Source organism: Ascidiella aspersa, chromosome 9, assembly GCF_963924565.1.
Source record: "Ascidiella aspersa chromosome 9, kaAscAspe10.2, whole genome shotgun sequence".
Classification (NCBI taxonomy): domain Eukaryota; kingdom Metazoa; phylum Chordata; class Ascidiacea; order Phlebobranchia; family Ascidiidae; genus Ascidiella; species Ascidiella aspersa.
Window position 1 is genome coordinate 4,848,382 of NC_139455.1, and position 27,854 is coordinate 4,876,235.

General features: G+C 37.9%; 1 protein-coding gene across 1 annotated transcript; it reads left to right on the plus strand.

Annotated features, from left to right (window-relative positions):
• The first annotated feature begins 1,490 nt into the window (after positions 1 to 1,490).
• Positions 1,491 to 27,337, plus strand: LOC146131998 (guanine nucleotide-binding protein G(s) subunit alpha-like). Its single transcript, XM_083396448.1, has 13 exons — positions 1,491 to 1,739; positions 2,611 to 2,779; positions 4,535 to 4,607; positions 10,135 to 10,189; positions 11,224 to 11,349; positions 12,499 to 12,596; positions 13,515 to 13,569; positions 15,097 to 15,170; positions 16,924 to 16,982; positions 20,733 to 20,853; positions 22,573 to 22,703; positions 23,559 to 23,626; positions 25,426 to 27,337. Exons 2-13 carry the CDS (start codon positions 2,632 to 2,634, stop codon positions 25,567 to 25,569), a joined length of 1,152 nt encoding a protein of 383 aa, XP_083252574.1. The 5' UTR covers positions 1,491 to 1,739; positions 2,611 to 2,631; the 3' UTR covers positions 25,570 to 27,337.
• The last annotated feature ends 517 nt before the right edge of the window (positions 27,338 to 27,854 follow it).

Genomic DNA, 27,854 nt, shown 5'->3' on the forward strand with positions numbered 1-27,854 from the left:
GTTTCTGCCATATAAGTGTTTGGTAATTTGCCTTGGTGCTTTTGCCATATGTTTTTACACAGCAATTGAAAATCAATTTTTCAGGCCCCTCCCTAACATTGTGCATGCAGTCCACTGTACCAAATAGGTTGCCTATTCCAGGCCTATAAATTGCACACTGAATGAAAAGATATGAAGCCTGGTGTTACCACTACATTGGCAGTATGCAGCCATTTCTCCCTATTTAAAGTGTATTCAGCCCTGTATTTTTAGATGCGCTTTGTGTACTTTGTGTTGTTTTTTGCCGTATCATTTCTCTTTATTCAATATTTGTGCAAAGAGCCTATTATACCATAAAAGCCAAAGCATTTTGTAAGTGTATTTTTAAACCTGTAAAATATTCATAACTGCATAAAAGAAGTTTTTTATTTTGCTTTTTTAATAAAACATATTTTTTTTCCTTGAAATTACTTCAATGTTTTAAAATTGATATTTGTTTTAAATGCTATTGTTTCTCCAGAAAGCAGTTGTAATTAAATATTTTTTGTAACTGTCAATGTCCATTTAGCAAACTACCTTATGTAAAAGTAATTATTTTAGGTGCTAGGTTTTCACTAATGTCCTTCACAAATGTAGCTCATCTTTACATAGAGACAACATATATTGACTCATGTTGAACTCTCAAGTGTGTGCTTGACTGCTTGGCCTCTAGAGAAGTTTGTGTAAACACCCACCAGCATAAATTTTACTCTTTCCCAAATACTATTTTTAAAATATATTATAAAGACAAAACATGACAGTTGTATTGAAAGGTCGCCTTAGCATGCAGTTTTAATAGCCAAGCTACCAATTTTAGCTTTTTTTAAACTTTGGTGGTGTTTTGATTAACACTTAATTTTTTTTTTCACTATTCCTTTATTTACAGCTGGTTGTTAGTAAAACAAAATGCTGTTGTACCAGACAGTGTAAGCAATGACTGATGAAGTTTTTGCGAAGCGACCAATTTTACCTTTTTTTCTAACCTATAATTTTTTTTCACTATATGACCTCTTTATTTACAGCTGGTTGTTAATTGAACAAAATCCTGTTGTATGAGACTGTGTAAGCAATGACTTATGAAGTTTTAGCCAAGCTACCAATTTTAGTTTTTTTCAATCTTTGGTGGTGTTTTGATTAACACCTATAATTTTTTTTTCACTATTCCTTTATTTACAGCTGGTTGTTAATTGAACAAAATCCTGTTGTACCAGACAGTGTAAGCAATGACTGATAAAGTTTTAGCCAAGCTACCAATTTTAGCTTTTTTCAAACTTTGGTGGTGTTTTGATTAACACCTATAATTTTTTTTTTCACTATTCCTTTATTTACAGCTGGTTGTTAGTAAAACAAAATGCTGTTGTTCCAGACAGTGTAAGCAATGACTGATGAAGTTTTTGCGAAGCGACCAATTTTACTTTTTTTTCTAACCTATAATTTTTTTTCACTATATGACCTCTGTATTTACAGCTGGTTGTTAGTAGAACAAAACCTGTTGTATGAGACTGTGTAAGCAATGACTGATCCAACGGATTGTTGACGCGTGTATCTGCTGATTTAATTCAATTGAGTTCTTTCTGCAATTTGCGGATCACTGCCAGCTACTTCCAAATACCTGTCCATATCAAGGGATTACAGCTTGCTTGGTCAGGAAAAGCTGTTCCTTCACCAAGTGTTTTTTTGCTATTCTAGGGGCCTACACCAACGTAATTTAGCCTCAAAAGGTAGGAATTGTTTTCCTAGTTGTTCTATTTTTTAATATTTACCTGCTGTGGAGGAGTTAAACTTTACATATTTCTGAACAGTTACAGTTTAGGATACCCAAAAAACATATTATTGTATGACCAATGCCTGACATTTTCAAAATATACTAAATTAAATCAGTTAAAGATAATTTTATCAAGGTTAGGCCAAAATTTTGCTGTAGTTTATTCTTTCGTTTGTTTATCGACTATTTTTAGAAAAATCTACTTTTTGAGATGGAATCAATGGATGTAAAATCCGAAAAAATTTCAATTAATTTAGTGTTAGATCAGCATTACATGTAATTAAGGTTCATAAAATTATAACACCAATTTAGATAAGAAATACAAAATATTTATGCTTCATTGGTGTTTAATAGCCTGTTTATAAAAACTAAACTATACTAAAAATGTGTTTATATTTTTGGATATGCGTTTTTGTGTACGGCCACCAAAATCTAAACATAAAAAAAAAAGATTTTTTTTTCAAGTTAAGATTCGTTAAACCCCAAATTAAATGCTTGATCAACTTTCGGTAACCTGTTCAAAGCCTAGCTACACATAAGAATGTATTTATAGTATCATGGGAAATGCTAATTTCATGTATGTTATGAATTTTTAAGCATGACAAAAGCAGCTTGATTATTGTGTAAATAGCTCAAAAAGAAAATACTTTCGGGATATCAATTGAAAGCCAAACTATATGCGAGTATGAAGTCACAATATTTTCCCCGAAACTAAATGTTGTGTATGTTAACCAATATATTACCCCTCCTAATTTTCAAGTTGTAAAAAATGGAACTTGTGTAGAAACCTATTAACCTCCCTCTAATCTAACCTCTGTTTTATGCAGGTGTGCACACAGGTAACTAGCATGCCCAAGGCAATGGGTTGTTTTTGCTCCACCCCGCAGCCACACAATGAAGAGGCTCGGCAGCAAAAAGAGACCAACAATAGAATCAATAAAAAACTGGCAGAAGAAAAGCACGAGTACAGGAGCACTCATCGACTGCTTTTGCTAGGTCAGTTTTCGACAAAGCCAATTATTTTGTTTTGTGCTTGTCGGGACAGTATGCAGTTGTAAACAAAGAAAGCGACAAAGAAAAAGCTGAATGAAAACAAGATTGCGTTTCTGATTTTAGTACTATCTTAATTTGGAAAATTCCCCATTTTTTTTTTGTTGTTGTCAGTACGTCACAAAATTGTAATAAAGAAATGAAAAAAGAAAAATATTAATGTAAAATGGTTGCGTTTTCTATTTGGGTTGTGGTGTTGTAGTCACAGGATGTTATACTAATTCAGCAATTTTTAAACACTAAATCTTTTGACCCCTTTTAAATTCCATAATTAAGCTTTTTTATTAACATACGTTAATTACGTTTTGCAGATTGGCTAATTGTTTCTTTTACATACAGCCACTACTATCTTGGCTACTTTTTTAATTATTGTAATTGTAAGCCAGGTTTTCTTTTCAACTCAACCTATGTGTATTATTTCTAAATTTAGCCAGTGATGTCCTGACCAAACTTAAATAACACACTAGTATAGAGGATTTGTTTGAGGCAAGTGACTCCAAACCTTTTGGTTTTGTGACTCCTCTTAACTGGATTTATAAAACCTCCACCACACCCTAATTCTGGTGTGTTACACAATACACATTTAAAACCACATTACAATCCTATACAATTTGGCGAAATGTTTATATTTCTAGATAGATTGTAAAGTTACTGTTTAAAGTTTATTTACGTCATTCCGACTTTTTTCCAAAGAATAAAAATACATTGCATGCTAACAACTTCACAATTGAAACTTGACTTTCTGTAAACTCGTTCAAAATTTTGAACAAAACAGTGAGACAATGATATAGATTTTAAGATATTTTATAGCAGTAATGTTTTATTAAGTTTTTATGTTGTCTTGTTTTTTTCTCTGAATTGTTCAGGTGGGAAAGATGTTGTAACAGAAAATTCTGTTTTGTATAGATGATATTACACAGTATTTATTGAATGTTTCATAACTGGTATTCAAGGGTCAAACGGGTACCACTTATGTGTTTTTATTGCTGAATAAATAATATGCGGCAAATGACACCCTTGGGGATTGTGACCCTCCCGTTGAAAACCATAAACAAAACCTATACAACATTTAAATTTTTTGTTTTATTTTTTCTTTGAAAGCAAAAAAGTTAACTGCGTTTTAAAGTTATAAGATCTATTTCTTTTTACCGTAGGTTTATGCTGCCAAATAAAAGTGGTGCCGCATACTTTTAATCATGTTGTACAATACATTGTATGCTGCTCTGCTGCATTAAACTTGTTTCTATTTTTGATTTAACATGAAAGAGGTGGGGGGGGGGGTGATTAAACTTTCTGTTAATCTTTTTTCCAAAGTATGGTGGTTCTGGACCGCAAACACTGCATGCTACTAAAACACCACATTTTTATAAAATTAATAACTAACCCCCAACACTTGACTCCTTTTAAACTTTTCTTCTTAACTCGTTATAATTTAATAAACTTTTAACAGCCCTCCGGTTTGACAGTGATGAACAGAATTTTTTTCTTTGTCTGCTTCTGCAGACATTTGATGAAGTATTTTGTAACTTAGTAGGGATTTGTGTTTTGGAATAGTTTTGACATTCGCTAGACACTTTGTGTGCAGTTTATGTTGGCCTACTAGTAAAGGCCCCAGTTTGGAAACTCTGCTGTGTTCTATTTTCAAATCAATTTAATCCTCAAACTTTCTGTTTGTAATATTATTCAATGCTTTATGTTTAGGCGCTGGTGAGTCTGGCAAGAGTACGATCGTAAAGCAGATGAAAATTCTTCATGTCAATGGATTCAATGAGGAGTAAGTACCTAAAATCTGGGATTTTTTATATAATATTATTTGACAGGCAGCTGAAAATGAAACTTTGGTATCTTGAAATGTTTTATAAAACATTTTTTTTAAATAACTCATTTCAGCCTGTGTTAGTTAACAAGGTAGCTTTAAGTGAAAAAAATCGTCTGGAGTTTTGCATATTGCTTGGTTGTATCTATTTTCAATGATTAGTTTGCTTTCTGTGTGCACGCTTCTTTAAACTCCACATATTCCATTACATATTTCACCTTTCAGCAATTAATCACCATGTAATATATTTAGTGGTGTGTATCGTTCCACTTGTGCGAATGAAAGTTCACCTGGTACTATTTTTAAATTAAACGCATGATCCGTGCTGATCTGATTGCTTGTAACTGACAGCTGCTGATAATTCTGTTTGACTGCGTTTGAACACTGGATATGTGATATTCTAACCAGGCATTGTATTCAGTCTCTTGTATCCATTGATGCTATTTTTAGCTATCCGTAACCTTTTGATGTATGTTCAGTAGCATGCACACATTAAGCCATGGAACAATATAAAAATGAAAGCCATTCCTTTTGTTAGCATAGCACATTAACGTGTTGTCTAAACAAAGTATGTTTTGTTTAGAATTTTGTCTGTTTATCAGAAATATATTTTTGCGTGCTCTTTATGGGGTTACAAATAAGAATTGTTTAGTTTTTTATCTGTTTTTGTGGTTGAAGAATGTCAGCAGTGTTTTAAATTGTACTTTTATGTTGTTCACCACTTTCTCATGCTAAATTATTAAACCACAAGTATAATATTGTTGGTGGACGTATACAAGGAAATGTTGTATTGGCAGTTCCAATGATTCAGTTGCCCACAGTTTAAATATTTTCCCATTATATCATGCAGTACCATTGTGTGGTGGCCTTTCAACACTGAAAAGTGATTAATGACTTTATCTCTTGCCCAATTAACACTTACAACACTCCCTACCAGTTCCAGTTAAACTGAGCATTGCAAATCACACCTTTTGGATCAATGTACAACACACCCTTGTGAAATCAGAGCTGTGTCACTTACTTGTTTTGCCTTTTGTTGCCCTAATGGTCAGGTATTGGGATTTCGGATATTAAAAATATTTTTTTGAGCGGAATTAAAGCCATTTGTTTACTGATTTGGTCATTGCTATATTGGGAAATGACTTTTTATTGAAAGAAAAAATGTGTGAAACATTGTCAAGTTTAAGTGTTCCTTTTTGTGATATTCAATACTGATTTTTTTTAAAAACTGTCCCATAAAAGTTCCTTGATTTCTTACATTCAGGTTTGATTTGGATTCCAGTTTTTTTACTTATATTTCTTAAAATTCTATGTTTTAGTCTGTTGTGATTTTCAATGATGATTTTCTAAAAAAACTGCGCTATAAAAGTTCCTTGATTTCTCGCATTCAGGTTTGATTTGAATTCCATTTTTTTAGTTATATTCTTAAAATTCTATGTTTTTATCTGTGTCAAAATAAATCTCTCACGTCCGTCCAGGTTGACATTGGTTTGCAGAACGTTTTTTTTTTCGCAGTATCGAAATAGTCTGTGCTGCCGAGCTTCTGTGCACTGTCCTTTTGCGAAAAGACATGCCACTTGCCATCCAAGATTAAGGAATGCGGCCTTCGTATATATAGATCCGGGTCCTGATAAGCAGATAGCAGCCAGCGATCGGCCGACAAATATCAGTCGTTTACGGGGCGGATATTTACCGACGGGGCCGGTGCGGTTTCAAGGCGACGACGGCGTCGCGCTTATCTTGTTGGCATAACCCAAATATGAACTTACGCCCAACGTGATTTGCGTTATAAATAGTCGCGCTTTACACGGTACCAGGGCCCCCGGAAACGGAGCGGTCCAAGACGTTTCAAGCTCGATTTGCAAAGCCGTGTTTCAGACTGGTCTTACAAGGCGTACACGGATAAGTGATTGCCAGCCCGAAAGACACTCGGTCCTATCTGTGCGCTTTTTTGCCCTGCAAGGCGCTGGGCCGGGTCGTCCCTCGGTAAATAAATCCTAAAGCGACTTGCCGGCGTCTATTTTTAGCCGCCGCCCGATCAATATCAGTCCTGCCTTATCGACTTGCGGCTGCGCGTCGGACGGCCGCGCGCGAGCATGCACACACACAAACGCGAAAGAGATCCAGCCAACCACCGCTCGACACTGTTACAGAACCGATACTGCTGGTGGCCTGCCAGTTTACATGTGACCACTTGAAATGCGCCCGTTTTAAACCACGCTTTGGCGACTTTTTGACCCCTGAATGGCGATTTGTCTAAAACGCGCCATTTTTTCCATTGATCGCCCCCGTTAAAAACACGGTAATTCTACAACGTGTTAATCTTTCGCATTTTACTAAAGGTTTTCGTAAAGTGGGACATTGCAAAGAGTCTGTTTTTCTATTTCTTGCGTCTGTAGACAACATCACGGTAAAACTATGTGGCTTTAAATTTGTTATATAAAATGTTTTTTTTATTTGTCGTATAGAATAGCATCATGTCCATTTTAGGACCTCCAAAAATCGCTATGCACCAAAAAATGTAACCTTTAAAAAAAGAAAAATTCGCGTGTTTGCGAGTGAAATTTGCGCGAGCCATTCCCCGCCCACCGCCACCTCTGGGTTCGTGTTGTTTTTACGCCTCAGCGACCCGCGATATTTTTCTTTCGCCGCCCGGGCACCGGTTTCGTTCTCGTCCTATGGAAAAAGGCACCAAACCGCCGACGCCGTCTCCGCCCATCTCGACACTATACGCACTGCCGTACATCTGCCCAGCATTAGGTAACACGCGCACTTCGGCAAGGCAAACCATTTTGCGCCCAGACGCGGGCATTTCCCTATAGTTAAGTGCTCTCGTATCTCACAGTTCGCCACCAACTATTGCCTATGTTGGAGCATGGCGCTTCTTGCAGCAGAAAAAGCAACAGCCACGGCGGCTTGTATATGGTCGTATTAGGGCCAAGGCGGGGAATGAATACTTAGGTCACTCATGAAAAATTCATGAGACGAATGTGGACTACGAGGGCCTCTGGTTCCGTGGCCCTGGTGCCGCCCGGCGCCGCTTCACATGGCGCCGTTTGGCCGCATTCCGCAAAACCGGTGACCGCACAGTGAATGTATATCTATTTGTACAATATGTTGCCCCTCGGAGCGCCGACGTGCCCCTTTGCTTGGGCCCTTGAGATCTGGTCTTGGGCACGAAATAGGGCGGCTGTGATGCAGTTTCTGTTTGTCATCGCATTTTTTTCTGGGAGTGGTCGGATTTCGCACTTTGACCGGTTCTTGAATCGCACTCTTTTCGCTTGCTTAGCAGAAACCTTTGTTTGATAAGTAGGTGTGGATGTGGAGGATAGAAATTGAAAAAAAAATTGGCAAATTTTTAAAATGCCTCTTGTGTGGGCTCCAGTCACCATTGAGATGCTAATATTTACTGTAAAAATGCAACAACGTAGTCCCAAATTACGCCTTTAACTCATACGAACGTGTTTTTTCACAATGGTGATTTGTAAAGTGAAAACCTAAACACGGATTCTTCTACAACAGCATACGAAATTTTAGCAGTAGGTCAGTTGTGTTACTTGTGCGTAGAAAGAAAGCACTGGCCAATAAGCGAAAAAAAGGGGAAAGTGCGGCTAAAAATAGGACCGTCCCTTTTTTCCCTTTGCAAACTTGCAGGTTGTGCGCGCTGTACATTGGACGGCGCCGTGTGCACAACTTAAAAATCCTTTGAGGGACGAAACAACCGTGTTGGCGTGCACTTGCAACGGGCAGCACTTTTTAACCCGCGTGAAAAAGCACAATGGTGGGTCCACGCTTCTCCCTTTGGCGGCGTCGGCTGACTTGTTGGCCGGCAAAAGGTAACGTTGTCTCTTTGCACCCGTACACAGACGCCAACCCATCCAGCGTCCTTGCTTTGCCTTGCAGTCGCTCGTCGAAAACTGGTGGCATCGGGTCGGGCCTTGTTCAAGCGCGCGCGCAGCACACACGCACACGCCCACATTAATATCGTCGGGCTATAAATAGAAGCGCGCCCGCTAAAAATAGCAGCGGTAGTGCTGCTCGCCGGATAAGGCAAGAAACGAGAGCGGTGCGCGCGGCGCGACGGCGCTATGCATCATTCTGTCAGTGGCTTGGCACAGTGATTGCCCAATCAAACTAACCGGCCAGAGAGACAGACAACGTTCGCTTCGCCAGACCCCACTCCCTTCTACCTCTTCCCACTCTCTTTCTCTCTACGCAGCCATCACGGCCCGTGCTGTAGGACCTGCAGCAATTGGTTTAGGTCCCCCAACCTCGTCTTGAGCACATCTTGGCTGCTGCAGTCTTTGCCCTACTCGTTTGGGAAGCGAGCAGCTTCTTTGATCGTCTTTGCATGTAAACCCGCCCTGTGATGTGATTCCCACTATTGGCCTCTGATTAATGTTCTTCCACTTGCAAATGCTGGATTGCAATCACTTGTAACTAGGACTGGCCGCTTTTCAATTTGGCTTTTCACTTGTGTTTTTTATCCGACTTGTACTTTCAGAATGCAATTATTTAAAAAAATATGCAGACTTCTTTCTTTGGGATAAAGGCTCCCTGTTTTTTATTGACACCCTCTGTGTTCGTTTATGAAGGTACTGTTCATATACCTCTCAAGTCAATTTTTTTTTAGATGTCTTTTGTGTTGTTAGATTTACGAAAAGCTGGAAATTATCAGTTTTTAAATTGATTTTTTATTGAAGGTGCAGCATTAAAATGTTTTTGAAATTTTTTTAATTTGTTTCTCAAGTGCTCAAATTTGAAACCATTCATAATGTTTATTATTGTACAGATTGCATCCTTTACCATAGTTGCTTGTCTAGAAAAGTGCATTCACCAGTCATGGTCCAATAGTTGGCTGAGGTTCAGTGCCCATTTAGCAGTGGCAGTTTTGCCAATTGCACAGTTTTTTTTTGGCCAAACTGGTTTGAACTCTAAATAAATCTGCCTGAGACCTTAATGTTGTTGTGGTTGTAATTTTTTGCTTTTATCGACAGTCTCGGATATATCTTATCTCGGAGTTAATGTTCTTATAATTGACTTTGGTTCTCTCTTGATGGATCGTGATGTGCTTTTGTGGTATCACTTGAGCTTGTCTGGACTTGGTGTGTGGTTGTGCACTTCCTCTACAATACTTACATAAACATTATGTAAAAAAACATTCTTACAAAGTTTGATTCTTTAGATTTTCAGCCATTTTGTAGCTTTTTTGGGTCACTTTATAATTGGCAATTTTTTTTTTTAATTTTATTGGATACAAGTGGAATGTAATTTTTTTTAAACAAGCTTCGTTGCCAGCAAAAATTAGTTTTTTTACTTCTTAGATCCTGTTCTTGCTTTGGTACAAAATGTCATTAACACCTCTGTTGCATGAATAAATAAAACAAAGATAAATCAATTTCATTCCTATGTGTTTCGGTTCTTGACTTACCAATCTGTCATGAGCTTATACCACAAAAATAAGCCATTGTTTTTTTTTTCACAGAGAAAAGAAAAACAAGATATTAGACATAAAGAAGAACATGCGAGATGCCATGGTGGTAAGTAAATTAAAAAAAAAAACTTTTTTAATTTAAACAATTTCTTTATCTAATAAAAAATCATTTTAAATTTTATCCTGTTTAACTTAACCAGACTTTCGTTTATACCAATTTATCGATTTTAAATAGGCAGTGCACCTAACTCCTGCATTACTATGCATTGAAGGCAGCAACACACTGTAGTTTTCCCCAATCTACTTGAACCAACTTCAAGTGGGCCATAGTTGTTTTGTCCTTTACCCCACATACCTCCTGTTTGTGAAACTGCGCCTGTATACTTAAATATCTATTTGCGAAATCTTAATGATACTTTTCAGTAGTTGTCATGTGACAAGTATTTTACATATAGCATCTGTTTGTTTTGCAGTTGACTTATATGTATTTAGCTTGTATCATTATGTTAAGAGCCTAAATGTCTAGTTGTCATCTAGAATTAGTTGCATAAACGCAACAAAAGTAAATTCAAGAATATTAGAGTTAAAAAAAGAACCCTATAACAAAAGGATGTTGTTAATCTGGCCATTGGTTGAAGTCCCACCTAATATTTATAATAAGATAAACTTTTATTTATTAACGCACTCTGTTCAAATTCTTACAACCAAGTTTGTTTTTTGGAAAACTGATTGGAAAATAATATAATATATATTAGAGATCGACTGATACCACTTTTTAGACAGATACCGATACCCCATTTTTATGTTTGTGTCAACCGATACGATACTGATTACTTTATGATAATAAATTAAATTAATAAAAATTAAAATACAAATAGCAATTCAGTTTATCTAGCCTTCCTATTTTTATTTAACCTCTATTTTGCATATTAACATTGCACGATGCTGAATGAATTTATTTTTTGGCCCAAAAAAGAAATTTGGTCGTTTTCAGAAAAAGCTATACTTTATTTTCATAGCAAAATATTGGCTCAAAGTTACTGATAGTCATGTAGGAGCGAAATATCGGCTGATATTATTAGTTTACCGATATATCCGGCTATCTTTAAGAAATATATATATTAATTTTTGTTTTTGCAGGCTGTCACAAGTGCCATGAAAACCCTTCAACCTCCGATTGAACTGTCTTCAAAAGAAAACGAGTTAAGCGTGGAATACATCATCAACACGTCCATTCATTTCAAAGATGAGAATGATTTTGAAACTGTAAGTCTTGACTTTACCTTTTTTTTATGTGTAAAACTCCAAATATGTCAACCCAGCTCTTTAACAACGCGTTACTATATTTAGAGATAGACTGATTTCACCTTTTTGGACAGATACCGATGTTTTACTTTTGCCGAGCGATACGGTATACCGATTTTTTATATATGTGAATTAGTAAAGTTAGTCAAAAGATGAATTAAATAAAAATGAAATCCAAATAACATTTTTTCAGTTTATTTACCTATAGTTACATGTATAAAACTCTTATTTTGTGTGATAACTTGGCATGATGTTATTTTTTTTTTTTTTTTTCTCGCAAAAAAGAAAAACATGACACTATCTTGTTAATTTGAAATCTGCTCTTAGCTTTTGCTGGTTTCACCATGCTACATAGATACTGCACACACAAGAAGACTAGCCTGTGGTTATCAACTTGAATAGTTGTTGGTAGTTTTACACAAACATCACTGGAACCACTTAATATAAGATGTGATGCCTTAGATGTTATACGAGTGATCATTTTGTTTTAACCAGTGAAAATAATGGTGTCCTTTATACTGTTTATACTGGCGCCTGCTCTGTGGCCTTTTGCTGCCAATCACATCAATCCGTAGAAGGTACACATGCGACCTTTTTAAAGGTTGAGGTTTTCAAAATGCGGACCTTTTTACAGACACAATCTCTGATTCGCCCACTAGGAATTTTTGTATGTGAACCTTTGTCGGTTCATGTTAAATCCATAGAAACATAATAGCCTTAATATTCCATTCCAACTACATGCAATAACATTAGGTTTGAAATAACTTAATCAAAATGGCGGCATGTGGCCATTCATTCAGTTTTTAAATGTCTTGTTAATAACAAAATCTTCTCATTTTAATGTCAACATGCATTATGCAGAAATTAATAGTCATGTGACACAGTTCAAAAACAATTAAACAAGGTTCAATGTGATAATTAAAACTAATACTTTATATTTTACAAATCATGATTGTGAGATAGAATTTGAAAAGTTTCACTTGACAATTTTGATTTGAAACCAATATGGCTTTTATCTTCAATGAATTTATTATACAATCCACAATATATTATATAATAGCTTTGGTTCAGCTTTGCCATAAAGTTGTTTATATAAACTTTTTTTCTCAGGTGTTTTTTGACCACCTAGAAGCCTTATGGAAGGATACCGGTGTGCAGAACTGCTACTATCGGAGTAACGAATATCAGCTGATTGACTGTGCAAAATAGTAAGTTTGTAAGATATGCCAAAATACAATTGTTTTTTTTCTGTTTAAACTAGCATTTATTCTTCAATTTGTAGTAGTGAACTGAAACAAATTATTTTGTTGTAATGCTGGTCAAAGTAAGAATGATATTCATCCAAATATTTTACAAGTGCCTGTGTAAATGACAAGTTATAACTCTCTTAGCCCAAAGATAGCAATAAAACTCTTGTGTGTCATGTTAATTTTTTTCTAATATGTTTGACATGAAAATGTGGTCTGTTTAAAATATGCAGGGTTCACACAGTTTTTTAATCTTTGTTTAAATTGATTTGCACACTGGAAAGTGTTTTAATACGACCATTAATTTTATTTGATATACATTCATAGTTATCTGTTTAGAGCAGGGGTGGGCAACTTTTTCTAGTCGCGGGCCAAACCAAACTTAGAAGTTCTCTGCGGGCCGTTAAATAATAACTGTGTAAAATTTACGCGTCTTCATATAACCGCAACGACAGTTGATCAGGGATAAAACTATGGTATTTTGCAATTTCTACTTGATGGAAAAACAAGATTTACGCAAAGTGCAAAAAAAAAATGCTTTTACGTAGTTGAAATAGCCAAAAAATATGTGAGGAATGACCTCGTGCCCAGTTTGTGAAATAGGTCAGAGGCCATTTGATTTGCGTTGGCGGGCCGGATCTGGCCCGCGGGCCGTAAGTTGCCCACCCCTGTCAGACAGTTCTGTGGTAAAATAAATTTAAAACCAATTGAACTTGTGTTGACCATGGTGTTTATAGTTTTCGTTTTTGAATTACATTCCAAACATATTGAGTAATCCATATTTAGATGTTTACCCTATAAATTCTATTTGAAAAGTCTTCATAAACCGTGTGGCAACTGGCAACCCTGGTAAAAAGCTGTTTTTGTTTTTCTTTTCAGTTTTCTTGATCAAGTTGCAGTCATAAGACAACTGAACTACGCACCTACAGACCAGGTTTGTTAGTTTTATTTTTTGGAACTTTATTTAGCTTGTCTTCCACATCTTAACCTAGTTGGTGTAAAACTCTCGTACCACAGTTTTCTTTTGCGACTATATTAAACAAATTAAAGTAATTCAAGATCGTTTATTTGCAGACACTCCCTACCACTTTATGCTATTTGCAGGTTTAACGGTAGTAATTAAAAACGTTTTTTTTAGCCATTGGATTTTTTGCCTAACAAACAAAAGTTAACCTAAACACCAGTGTTGTAAACAACTCATTTCAAAATGACTTCAGTCCCAGTCAAGTTATTTGTAAAATAACTTAAGTCCAAGTCAAGTCTTTTTGAATAAATAACAAGTCAAGTCCCAGTCCAAGTCATCAGTTGCGCAAGTCAAGTCATGTCCTTGTCATAAAAACAAAACGTTAAACTATTAAAATTTTTAAACTCGCATGATTATTAACAATACTGAACTCAAAAATAACGAAAACGGAACCTATAGCAAGCAATTTGTTTTTCGTGCAAAAATTGGACGAATAGCTCAACTTTATAAAAAAACATACCGTTATTGACTTAAGTCATTACAACACTGCTAAACACTGTCCATTTTCCTGAAACTGTTGCCAATTTCTAGACAGAAGTACCTTCTAATAAACGTAGAATGGTCAATTTAACACTGGTACCAGAGTCACGCACTGGATTGGATTAATGGCGACACAATTTTTTTTAATCCATTTAACGGCAAGAAAGTTTCTAATGTTTTTCTTGTTGTTCTTCTACGCGAAATTGTAGGAGGACCATAATTTAGGAGACAAATTCATTACAAAAGGCAAGGTACCAAGGTCACTGGGTTACTATGATTGATAAGCATTCAATTTATAACAACAATGTGTGACAGGCCCTTGTGGGATTCGCTTTGTTGCTCATCGCGTCAAGCAAAATTACGTCTATAAAGCTCCGTTACGTTTAAAACAGATTCTAATAAAGCAATATCAACTCTTAGATTTTTTTTCCGAAATTTGTTCATATCCCCTTTGTTGTGTTTAGTTTGTTGTTGCTTTTTTAGTCCGTTCTATTTCTAATAATTAAAATTCCATTTCTTCTGGTAGTTTTTAGAAGGCAGTACCAGAGCGTTAAGATCCATTTAAAATATCACACGAAAATTTGCTTCTCTTACGGTACATAAATACTTCAAATAGGCAGTTAAATTTTGCCTAAAAAGCTGAAGCTACATAGAGTAACTGTACCCACAATTTACGCCTGCAAACTATAAACTGCTTTTGTCGCCCTAACACAAACATTTAGTTGCTAATATGTGTTAAAATTGTGCCAAGCAACCATATACAATCAAACGCATGATCGGTGACCATTTTCTCAGTTACATTTGCCGCTGTTTTTATCCTGGAAATCAACAACTAAGACCTTAACGTCGTATATTCTCTTTCAAATTAGTTCTAATACCCTAAACCTTCATTTCGTTTTTGCTCGTTAATCGTCCTTAATCTCTTGTGTTTAACCCTTGTTGTATTTGATTTGTAAGGATCTGTTACGATGCCGTGTGCTGACCAGAGGTATCCTAGAGACCAGGTTTATCGTGGACAAAGTCAATTTCCAGTAAGTATCTAACGTAATCGTCATAATGCATATCAAGCAAGGTTCAGTTATACGTCTAATTTGGACAAAAGAAACAGAAACACGTCGCTCTGTGCCATTCATTCGCCTTTATATTCGAGTTCGCGCGAATTTCTTTACCGGGCTATTTATGAGTAAATTTCGTTCACTCGCCGCGTAGCATAATTTTAAATGTTACTTTCGAACATCTCTTGTAGTAGATTATCTGTTAACTATCCTTTTTTTTAAACGCCTAATTGAGATTTTCTGCACCATTTGCACCTTGTCAGAATGTTTTAAACTAAAATTAACAGACTTAAACGCGATAAAAGTTATTTAAAGTGATGCTTGAATTACTTCTCAGTCACATAAACTGGAGATGTTACAAGCTCGTATCGAAACATCTTAATCAAGATGATGTCGATCTACTCGACCTTTTTGGCTTTGCAATTCAATATAGAGCTACATTACAGATCCGTGCATAGTGTACCCAAAACCTATTTGTTTTTCAAAATACCTGTAACATGAAAAACAGTCAATGATCAAACCTATTGCGTCTCAGTCGCCGCCCAGCAATTTACCACCAACGTAATCTTTTACTTATCACAGTGTTCCTCGGAAGCATTGGCCACTGCCGCAATCGTAGTAACACAAGGGGAATAGCCCCACCCGGCAACTTATTGATTTGAAAAAACAACGCTTTCTCTCTCTTCAACTCCGAGCGTCACTTTCTCATTCCGTTTCACTCACTCGCGTTTTCTCTTTTTTTTGACATCTCTCTGCATCCTTTCTCTTTCTTTTTTCTTGTTTCTCTCTCTCTATTTTTGCTTCTTTTTCACCAAGAGAACCACAGCTCTCAAGGATTACACTCGCAGATTCAGTATACTGTTGCGAATACGTTTTCTGACCCCGTCGGTATTCTGAGCAAGCGTGACACCCAGTCCCACTCTGATAACAGATTTTATCTTTGAAAAACGAACCTTGTAAAATCACTACGGTCTTCCAGCATTTCGGTCGCCATACGAAACAATTTTTTTATGAGTCTGAAAAAATTTTCCCGCTACCGCGAATTCTGCAGTTACTTAGCATAGCCGAGTAAAAAAAATGGCGGTATGCAAGTCGGCCAATTGGTTACTGGAGTTAAATTTTATTATGACACGGCTGGTTCCCAGTAGCGCATATTTGCTCGCCAAAATAGTGATCATTGCTGTGAAGTCGTTTATAAAGTTTTTTGGTTAGTTTTTTTTTCCAATTTGCAGTATTATATGTTTGTTTAATTGATAAGCGCACAACCAACAATGTTTCGCGCAATTTTTTCGATCTACCGAGGAATAGTTTACTATCCCGGTTATGAAGCTATTTTTTCTACTTTCCCAGTAAGCGTGTATACTTCACTCGATATAAAAAGGAGGGACTTCAGTCATTTCCTAACTAACTTATTTACAACAGCGCAGTCATAGAAAACCTAAAAAATTATGTATAACTACGAATGAATCGTTATAACGAAAAAAGGGTTACGAAGCAAAAATGATTTCTACCGGTACTTAAAAGGTTAACGTGAAACCGCAGTGTTTTAACGCCCTATAAAAATGGCGCCAAAGCTTGCCCATTTTCGAAAAATCCGCTTCTTGTTGCACAAGCCATCACGCAGCTCCTCCAAACAAAGCTAACATCAACACCGACACACACAAACACACACAGAATGAACCTGTAGCGTTATTGGCGCCCTTCTAACCAACGACCTCTTGTTCTACAGCATGTTCGATGTCGGCGGACAGCGCGAGGAACGGAGGAAATGGATTCAATGTTTTAACGGTAAGTGTCGCCGCTCGTGTAGCTCCCGTCGCCCGTGTGCAAATGATCGAGTGAAATCCGTACGCGTCAAAACGCCGCCACCCCTTGCGCTAATGATGCTGTTGTTGCGTTTCGTTGCCGTTTTGGCTGCGCAACTTTACCGTACCTACTTTGCAATGTGGATAAAAGTCTTGGCAAAACATGTGGTGTACAATTTTGGTAGATAGCAGCGTTTTGCCTGGGAAACTGCGCGATGTGCATTGTGCACTTATGAATCCCTACTCAGTAAATGTGCTACGAAATAGGTTCTCAACTGAGGGCTAATTTGGTGCATTGGTCAGGTGAACAACTCCGGGCTTAAAACTGTTCCAGTCCCAGTTTAACTATTTCATTTCAAACGCCTGCTGCGTGGATAATGTCCTACCCAAGCTACCATGGGTTATTTTGTTGCGTTTCTATGGCCGTTCTAAATGTTCCCTGTTTACAGTTTCGCGGCCTGGATAAATGTATCCACATTTTTTACCCATGTGGTCTCATAATATTATATCTGCTGCATTTCCATTCCATGTCATCTCTGAATACGCGGCCATTGTACATAGGAACTTGAAAACACAAACGGAGCCAAACGTTTCTTTTTTCAACAAAGCTGCCGCGACGTTCATTTTTGCCTCTACTCAAGCCACGTTGGGTCAACAATTATTACATTGGCCCATGTTTTTAGATCAGGGTTCTTGCCTTTTGGGACCCGACAACTTTTTTCAACGATGCTATAGAGTGGTTAAAAAAAATTCCGCACAATCATGAAAAGTTGCTCGCTATCCGCGTTTTTCAGCCCTTTAGAGCCGAGTAATTTTCTAGAAACGACCCGTGTATTGTGTTCGTCAAAAATGTAACACTGATGGGTATTTAACGTTTAAACGCGACTGATCCGTGCGGTTACCTCCAGTCCCCATTTAACCCTTCCCCGTCGCTGATTCACACTCGCACTGACTTGACCGGCATATCGATTTTTTCTGTCACAGTGTCACGCTTTTTTTCGCAATCCTTAGCGTTTCTCCACAAATTACAAAGAGAATTCTGCGCCGTCTCAACAAAACGCCGAAAATCACGTTTTGATTAAAGGATGCGCGAGCCTTTGAAATAAAAGTAAATTTGTCACTGTTTGAATTAGGTAAAAAAAGCTGTGCTGCAAATTTTGGGCTGATTTTTCAACTCTTTGCTGACTCACCGTAGGTAAATCACTGATAATGAGATATTTTAGATAATGTCCTAAGCTAAGGTCAATGCCACTTAGAAGTATCTATCAAATGCTACGGTGGTATCAGTACTGACCCATTTCTCTTCCAAAAGGACTTCATCTTTAAAAGTCAAACAATAAAGAACGACGCTTATTCTTCTAGTCTCCGCCTCTGGAACTTTTTTTGCCTTCGAAAATGTTTTGTGCTGTTGCATGAATAACACGATTGTCACAAAGTCGTACAATGTTTAAAGTGGCTTTTTAAATTTAATTTGTGCATTGAAAAAGTCGTTAAAAACACTATTTTTAAAAGTCGTTTAATAGAAGCTTTAGAAAGTGCCATTGTAAAACCATTTTTTGGCGTTTTTTGACATTGTTGACCATGGCATTTATTCTGACACGTATTGAGTCATCTAATTTTTGTTCCTTGGAAATCTTATTTTTCTTGTTTTTTTTTCATAAAAGTGTATGGTAACCCTCAATGCCCAACACACCTAAAGTTTATCGGGGACCCGCAACAATTTTGTCTTGTGCTTGATTTCGATAATGTTCCATTAAAGCTGCTACTCGATTGAACGTGTCCAATACGAGGCATCTATCAGTCAAGTCTTAATTATAGGCCCCTTTATCGTTGACTAGCAATCCTCCTAAAAAAAATATATATATTCTCTTTGTTCAAGACATGCACTATAATAACATCGTAATAAAAAAACGAAAAAATCGGCCATCTTCTAACGCCATTCATTTTTCAACGCATTTTCGCTACGGTACCTCTACCGCGCTCCAACCAGACTTGGACAAATAGATAATTCTAAAACAAGCATATGCTATGCTAAAAGGCATCAAAATTAGCTTACGCATATTTACCATTAATTACAGTATTATGAAAATAATTGGCGATTGAAATGAAATGAAATGGATTGTGAATAATCAAATGTAATTCTTATTCAATTTCGAAATTCTAGTCCAAATTCGTTTTTTTTAAGAATTCGTTAACTCGAATTCTAATCTAATTGAAAAACCTAAAATGATCTAATTATAATTGTAATCTAATTTGGAAAAACCTAAAATGATCTAATTCCTAATTCTAATCTAATTTAAAAAGTTGAAATAAATCTAGTTGTCCAAGCCTGGCACCAACACCGACTTCCTTTACCAACAGGCTCGCCGTCGTCGCCATAAAACTTACCGGCCCTTCCCGCGTCTAAAAATAGCCTTTTAACGGTCAATTTTCACTAAAGGCCGTAAAATAAAAGGGTAAATTAGTGCCAAGAACCGGCAGCTGTACGCTTGGTCTCTCCCCCCACCATACCTCCCCTCCCTCTGTACGCTGCAGAGCGTTCCACCTAACCGGATGCCTGGCGTTTTTATCACCTTTCTCGGAAACCGCCGCCCTACCCGCCGATACGAGAGTTCGATTGTAAAGTTATTTTTGGCTTCGGTCGCATTTGACGGACCTTAAGCAGTGGCTTGTGTTTACCTTTGCGTCTTTGCGTTGGCGCTTTGCTTGAAAACTTTTATGGTTTCGTGACCTGAGAAAAATCAAAGGAAGGAAATGAATCGTTACTTGGAGCCGAAAGACCAGCGACGAATTTTCGAAAGCGTTGCCCGCCAATCAGCCATTAAAATCTATAAACTATAGCGTGGGCGTCGTTTGAGCTACGTCCATCACATCTTTTCCTGGCTTCGAAAATACGCGCCGCAATTCGTACAGCGCGCCAAGCAACGCCCGTTGGCCACGTTTTACGCCAAACGTACGTTTTTGCCCAACCCCTCTCTATCAAAATCGCAATACTGTTTTCTTTAGGGCGTTTAACGGCGTAGGGCAGATGCCAATCGTCCAAACAACCGTGCTTCTAAATCCTAACGAATGTCGCATTTCGTGCATACCTATTGAGTAGCCGTGCCTTGTCTCTGATCTTATGTGGAAAACCGGAGCCCGCCCCGGCGGGTCGAATCGCGATGGTGACCTGAAATTTACTCCGAAACGCAATTACACCAAGATGGCTGTGCTGTTTCTCGGTTTAATTATTGTGTCGCAATGTGCTTGGTGTCAGGTCGTTGTTGCCTTTTTCCCTTGCCAGTCTCTATTATGCAGAGCTGTAGAGTCGGTTAGAAACAAACAGATTCAGGGTCCGGCCAAAATAATAATCCTAGTCCCACTCCACCCAAATGAGTCCCCAGTCGGACTCCGAGTCTACAGCCTTTATTTCATCCATTTAACGTAACCATAATAAGGTGAATATTCATCAATTTACTCATAGTGGTGTTACATAATTTATAACGTGGTTGTAAAGTGAAAAGGAATGTGCGTAAAGAATAGAATTGTTAGAATTGAAAGATATCATGTTGCGTTCAATACAAACTTGGCCTTTACAATAATAACTTATGCATTCATGAAGCCACATTTAAACCGAAACTTAGAAGTGTAATCGGTATCGCACCGAAACCAGCCTCAAACCAAACCCTGACGTCATCAAATGACGTCACAGGCGCCTGGCAAGCTCGTGACCGTGTCGTTGTGTCGGTTTCAGACGTGACGGCGATTATCTTCGTGGTGGCGAGCAGTAGCTACGACATGATGCTGCGGGAGGACACGGATCAGAACAGGCTAAAGGAGGCGCTCGACCTGTTCAAAAACATTTGGAACAACAGGTGCGTGGTTGCGGCACAAATACATGCATGCATGCTTGTCGAAATTGAAAAAAAAAAAAAAAAAAAAAAAAAAAAAAAAAAAAAAAACAGGGGGTCGAACCGTTTGATTTTTCCGGTTCAGGTTTGGTTCGGGTTCAATGATTTTTTCGGAATACGGTTTAGTTCCGGTTCAATTCGGGGCAAATAAAAAATTCCGGTTCAGCTCTGGTTCGACCATTGTTATTTCAAAACCGTTTCATAAAGTTCCGGATCGGCTCCGGTTCGGCTCCCTGTAAAAAATGAGTGTGCTGTTGTAATTAAGGTTGTCCGATCATATCGGATCGGTGCCGATACCTGATATCGAGTGGTAGTGTCGTTACTTTGTATCGGAGCCGATCCGATGCCAAATTATTATAGAAAGTTCAGCCTTGATGTACGACTGCGTAGTGATTCTACCCTTAAAATGTAGGTTTAACTAAAAAAATAATAGGTTCAAAACTAACTGGGAGTAACTAAATTCTTACGCTCAATCAAAGATTGGCCAATAACCTGGCAAACGGTCTTTGAACAATTTATTTATATTTGGCCTATTTGAGCATTGTGATGGCGTCCTTTAGTACCGATAATATCGGGTATCGGTATCGTAAAAATACCACGATATAAAATTGGCTGGTCTGGAACTACGGGTGGGTCTGGGTAAAAATTTCTTTTTAGTTAAATAGTGCACATGTGAGCGCTACTGACCCTTTTATGAACTTGCACCTCTGTATGGTAAAACGCCATGAACTTTTACTAACAACGGTCACGTACACCACAGCGAAATTACATTACACCGAACAGACAGCACCGCGAAATGTTTTACAGTGAAAAGGAATCCGCCAAGGTTTAGTAAAAACCACGCATCCGCCAATCAACTCAGCCCCAAACCGTCAATACCGTAAACCATTACACCTGTTTTACATTACATTTCGCGTAAATGTCAATTCGCGATAGCTTGTATGCTGACATTTCGTTGTTGTTACCAAATATATTCCTAAAGGCATACCTCCTTTCTTATGTAGGCCCCTTCTCTCTAGGAAAGACGTCACCAATATTTTTATTAATAAGGCCCGGGTAACTCTAAGGCCTAACCATCGCAGGCTGGATAACTGTTAGCATTTACAATCGCGGGCTGGATATAAATTTGTGTGTCCAAGTTTTTAAGGTAATTCTGTACAATCCGTAATAATAGGGTGGTCGACTGCTTTTAAACTTGCTCGTTTATAGCTCGCACGACAAAAAAATGTCCAAAGAAAGTATTCTTCAATACATCGCTTGTCATGTTATGAAAAGTGCTGGCAAAGCAAGAAAACATTTTTCGAAAAAAATAGGCATTAAACTTGAATTCCAAAACAGCCTTTAATTTTACTTTTTAACAGTTTGCTGTTTTATCCGACCGCTTAAAGTTTTGTTTGGAAATACACTTCATTTTAAAGTTATCCACCTTATAACCAAAGTCCAAGCTACGTTGCTGTATAACATTAAAATATACTTCAACTAGCTAATTAAATAGCGGAAGAATAAGACGAAAACAACCTTGTCCTGCAGATAAAAAAATCACCAAAAAAAATATATCAAATTTCATTTAAAACCCATTTCGCTCATAATTTGTTTAAAGTTAACGCTTCGTAACTAATAAAAAATTTCTTCTACTCTAAAAAAAGAAGTCTTATAACAACACGAACTCTCTCATGCCACCAGGTGGCTGCGTTCGATATCTATCATCCTGTTCCTAAACAAGCAAGATCTGCTGACCGAGAAGGTGCTGGCGGGACGATCAAAACTAGAGAATTATTTTCCCGAATTCACCAACTACACAGTGCCCACAGATGGTAAGAAAAAAAATATATTTAATTGTTTGTTTTTATTTTACCAAAGCCCTATTTCGCGTTTGTTCTTCTTTAATGTAATGGCAGGAAAAATACTTTGTTTTTTGATGTCAATCTTGGTTATTTAATGGAGTTTAAAAGTTTTACATTTTTATTTTTTTTTTATTATTTTCACAAAGTCTTTTTTTTATTTATTATTTTCACAAAGTCTTTTAATTAAAATTGAATCACGTATTGAAAAGTCTTTAAAAAATGTTTTTTTACAAAGTCTTTAAATATTCTTAGGTTATATTTGATGTGCAGCTTAAGTTGTGTTTAGAAGGTGTCTTGGTAAAACAAAACAAAAAATAAAACAAAGAATGATCCAATTTTTTTTTTTTTTTTAAACCTGTAAATTTTCTTTTTCATGTTTTTAAAATTATTTCGTATAAATGTGTGGCAACCTCGTTCACTCTTATCGAACTATTGTATTTTAATATTAAACAAGCCTTTTTTGGTAAAAGTTCTTAAAACGAAGAGACCAGCAAATTAAATTGCAAGGCGCCTTTAAAAAAAAAATTAAAATTGCAAGGCGCATTTTTCCGAAAGCCTTTGAAAATTCGGCCAACACCGCTACCTAACATAGTTTTTTTAGGAGAATGACGCTGAAGTCCAAATATATACCAAAGAATATGTAAATTATTTTAGTGTAAGTGTTAATCAAGGTCACTGCTTTCATTTTTCCCAAGTATTAACAGACAAGCGTAGATCACAGGTCTCCAGTAACAGTTTTTGTTAGTTTTTGAAGGTGGTCTGTAGTGTTTTGGCTTCCCTTGTCCCGTCACAGTCTTTAATTGTTTCTCTATTGTTTCGTCACAGCCACTCTAGACGACAACGAGGATCAGCGCGTGAGCAAGGCAAAATATTTCATAAGAGACGAATTTTTGGTGAGTTTAAGAGCTTTTTAAACTTAAATTAGGATATCTGTCTAAGTACCATTCTCGAACTAGGTACGATGGTTCCTATTTTATTACTAGGCTGAATCTAGTAACTGTCAAAATTTGGCCATCAACCATATTAATAGATACTGTTGAAAATTGCATTATCATTTATTCTACTCTCAAACCAGAAAACTACAATGTACAGATCCAAACCTATATATCAAATTAACTTCATGTTAATTTAAAATTCTATGTCAACAAGGCTCAGTTTAGTCTATTTATCCATGTTTCCTGTTTACCATGATTTTTTGGGTTTTGGCATATCTTAGGTCGGGACTTCCTAAACTTGTTATCCCCTCTTTAAATTTAATACAATTTTCCGCAATCCTTTACGTTGCAGTGATAAACAGTACTGTTTTATCGTTTGGCTTCCACACGCACTTGTCGAAGTAATGGGCAACCTATGGGATTGCGTTTTGCTTTTAATTTAAAATTTGCGAATCAAAAATACAAGTTATGTGAATCTCGTTTCGTGTAAAAATTTACATATCGTCACGCTCATAACCAAATTGCCTAAGTCATTTTTTACTGATTTTCAAAGTTTTTGATTCAGTCACTCCTTGTTACCATCACCATCCACAGAAAAAGTTCTCAGGTCATTTCCCACTCGCTTGTGCAAAAAAATGACTTAGGCACTTTTTCTGTGGATGGGGATGGCAACAAGGAGTGACTTAAATGACTTAGGCTATTTGGTTATGAGCGTGACGATATCTCTATAATTGCGACTTGTTATATCCGATAAAATTTGATCGGATCCGATATACAAGTCCAGGTGGTAGTATCGGTACTCGTCCGAAATTTAGCAATTACTACCTTAAAGGGCAAATTTATCAAAAAATTGACGAATAGTTATTAAACTTTTTAATACTTGAAGCAAATTTCGGCCGATTAAATTTCGCAAAAAATATCTTTTAACGTTTAAATGTATTGTTTAATCATAGTAATGACGTCGTAGATATCGTAAAAGGTAGATATACTTTTTGTTCAAAATATCGATTACGTTGCGCGATCATTTTAAAAATTCGTCGCGCAGCCCAAGTTTGTTAAGCTATCTGCCCTAGATAGAAAGAGCTTTTTTAAACACTGTAGGTTTACTTTCAAAAATATAGTAGTTGGCTTTCTAATTTAAAAAAATTCCCAATCGATATTCCCCCCTTTAACCATCAACGTTTATCTTTGCCTTCCACCCCCATTTTGGTAAGCTGCCCAAAATAGAAACGCATTTTCAAAAGTATAAGTCCTAAAAGTATATTTGTTGTCCTCGATTTTTTTGAAATTTTCTGCCGAAATTCATCCTTTTTATCACGAACGTTTATCTTTTCAACCCTATTTTGGTAAGCTGTCCAGGATAGAAAGAGCCTTTTTCAACAGTATAAGTCTTAAATCGAACGTTTTTCGCCCTCAATGATTTTAATTTTTAATCGAAAGTCCCTCTTACGTTTATCTTTGCATTTCACCCTCATTTTGGGTAGCTACATAAGATAGAAGTGCATTTTTTAACAGTATAATTCTTAAATGTATAGTTGTTCGCCCTCATTTTTTTAAAATTTATAATCGAAAACTCCCCTATTAACCACTGACGTTCATCTTTGCATTCCGCCCCCATAATTGTAAGCTGCCAGAGATGGTATAAGTTTTATTTTCAGCACTACAGTTGTTGGCTCACGACTTTTTCAATTGAAATTCCCCTTTTTAACCACTAACTCTTTTATTCTTGCATTCCACCCACCTTCGTCAATCCGCAGCGGTTAAGCCACAGCCACGACAACCGCCACTACTGCTACCCGCATTTCACCTGCGCCGTCGACACAGAGAACATTCGTCGCGTGTTCAACGACTGTCGCGACATCATCCAGCGTATGCACTTAAGACAGTACGAGCTCTTGTGACGCGTGGGCCGCGCGAGATGCCCCCGTTTGAGAAAAGAAAAAACGCCCCCCCGCCCCTGCCCCCCGCGCAGGCCTCGACCCCCCTCGTGTTGTGTTTGTTGCGTCACAAACAAAATGCCGCGACGACGACGCCGATTTTCTACATCCTCTCGTTTGCACATTGTGGTGGGAGGGAGGGGGCGGACTTACGGGTGTTGTTGTGGTCGCAGATGCGCCCCCCTCTTTCCTTGCATACACGACGCCCCTGCTCAAGAATCACACGGACATACAGAGGCACCGGCCGGCCGACAAACTCCACCCACCTCCAGCCAAAATCGACAGGCTTTTTTTGAAGTAACCCCGGAAGAATTCAAAGTTTCGCGTCACATCGGAAAGAAGGCGCGGAGACGCGGATGAATCACGACGCGCCACCAGAGGGCAGCAGCGGACATTTCACTGTTTCTTTCTTTCTTGAAGGTGCACGGCCACACGGGGGCGCAGTTCGTGCTTGTGCGCACCATTTTTGCCCTTTTCTCTATCTCGTCTCTTTATTTTTTGTTGTTCTCAAATAGTTTTTTTCTCGCTCGCCGCATTTTGTGTCGCCCCCCTCCCCTAAGAAATACCCGAGGGGGAATTCCCGGGCTGCCCATGGCGGACGCAATTCACCCTCGGCGCGACCGTGGCCCCCACCGGGGGTCGTGGGTCCAGGGGAAGTCCCGGCACCCCCATCTCTTTATTCTGTATTTATTTTAGACCCGAACTTAATTTTCTTGATCGCCATCGGTCGTCGCCCCCCAGCGGGCTTTGCGTGAATCAACTTTATCCGTCAGATGGCGCACGGTAGCGTAGTAGTTGAATAATTCCCCCTTTTTATTATCTCTCTTTTTCTTGTTCAAATACAGATGCCGCTCTATCGGTTAGCGAACTTGCGCGCGTTTCCCGTTTTTTTCTTTGTGAGAAAAATCGTGTCTGACCGCGAGTAACCCCGACTTCGGTCCCTAATTGTATCCAATCGGCGATCCGAATTTTTTACCGTTGTACATCGTGCTAGGGTAACCGTTTGTGGCAAGCATAATCACGTTTTATTACTATTATTCTTTATTATTGTTGTTGCTAGTTGCATTGCGCGCGCGACCGTCTATGAAACCACGCGCGCGACCCCCCAACCCCCTCTTTTTTCTTCCTTTCTCTCGCTTTCTCACTACTCTTGTCGTCGTCGTGACGTCACAGACACTTGACAATCGCGGCGATTGTGACGTAGTCGTCTCGCGGTGGTGTCGGTCGGTTGTTACTCCTTTTTTTCTTGCTTCTCTCTTTTCGTCTAACTACTACAATTTTATCTGTGTAGATGAATTTGCGTTTTTTTCGAGTCCCACCCCTTAACCCTTCACCCCTCTCGACGACAGCATAACACCCCGAAACCCTTTTATTGTAGACCCCTACCCCCAACCCCCCTACCCAGCAACGCGCGGTGCTATAAACCCCCCATCTCGGGCCCTTGTCCACTACCACTTGGTGCACATCCAGCCTTTTTCCCACCTTTCCTAAACAATAGACGACCCAGAGTGCCACATAAATCGCTCTCTCAAAAGCCGAGCCAAGGGGCTGTTTTGCCCCAGTTGAATCCTGTGGTTTCACCCCTAGGGGCCGTCTCCCCACCCCTCCCCCACCTATCGCCCACTACCCCGCTTTTTTCCTCTCTTTCTGCCGAACCAACATGTCCCTTTATATATTTTTAAATCGACTGTAATTAGGGTTTGTCAGGACGCGGCGGTTCGAGTAAACAAAAAATTTTGCCCGACCGGTGTGGTGCTTTCTGCTCCAGCAAGTAGGCTACACGTTTGTTGTTGTAGTTCAGTCAGTTTCAGTGCAGGAATACCGTACTGGGCGTTTACCGGTCAGTGGTTCGGTTTTACGAAGCTTTAATGCATTGTCTTGATCGTTTTTTACATTGTGCCATTTTTACGAAAGCCACTTTTAAGCGTGGAACTTTGAGGACTTTTTTGTCCAGTAGCACTGTGCTGCAACATAGAAGTTTCTATCTCAGAGTTTAAATTCAAACACTCCTAAATTAGTTTACAAACCGCATGAAAAGGCAAAATGTGAATAAAAAAACTAAGAAATTGAACAGAAAGAAATTTTAGCATGAAAGTACATTTTATGGCAAATCGATTTAACCAGTGTATGTAATTTAGGTCAGGTGTAGCCAAATACATTAATTAGTCTTTATCAGGTTTTAAAGATGTATATTTTTCACACTTTTTTATCTAGTTTAATAAACTAGGCCCAAAGTGGAAAGACAAGCT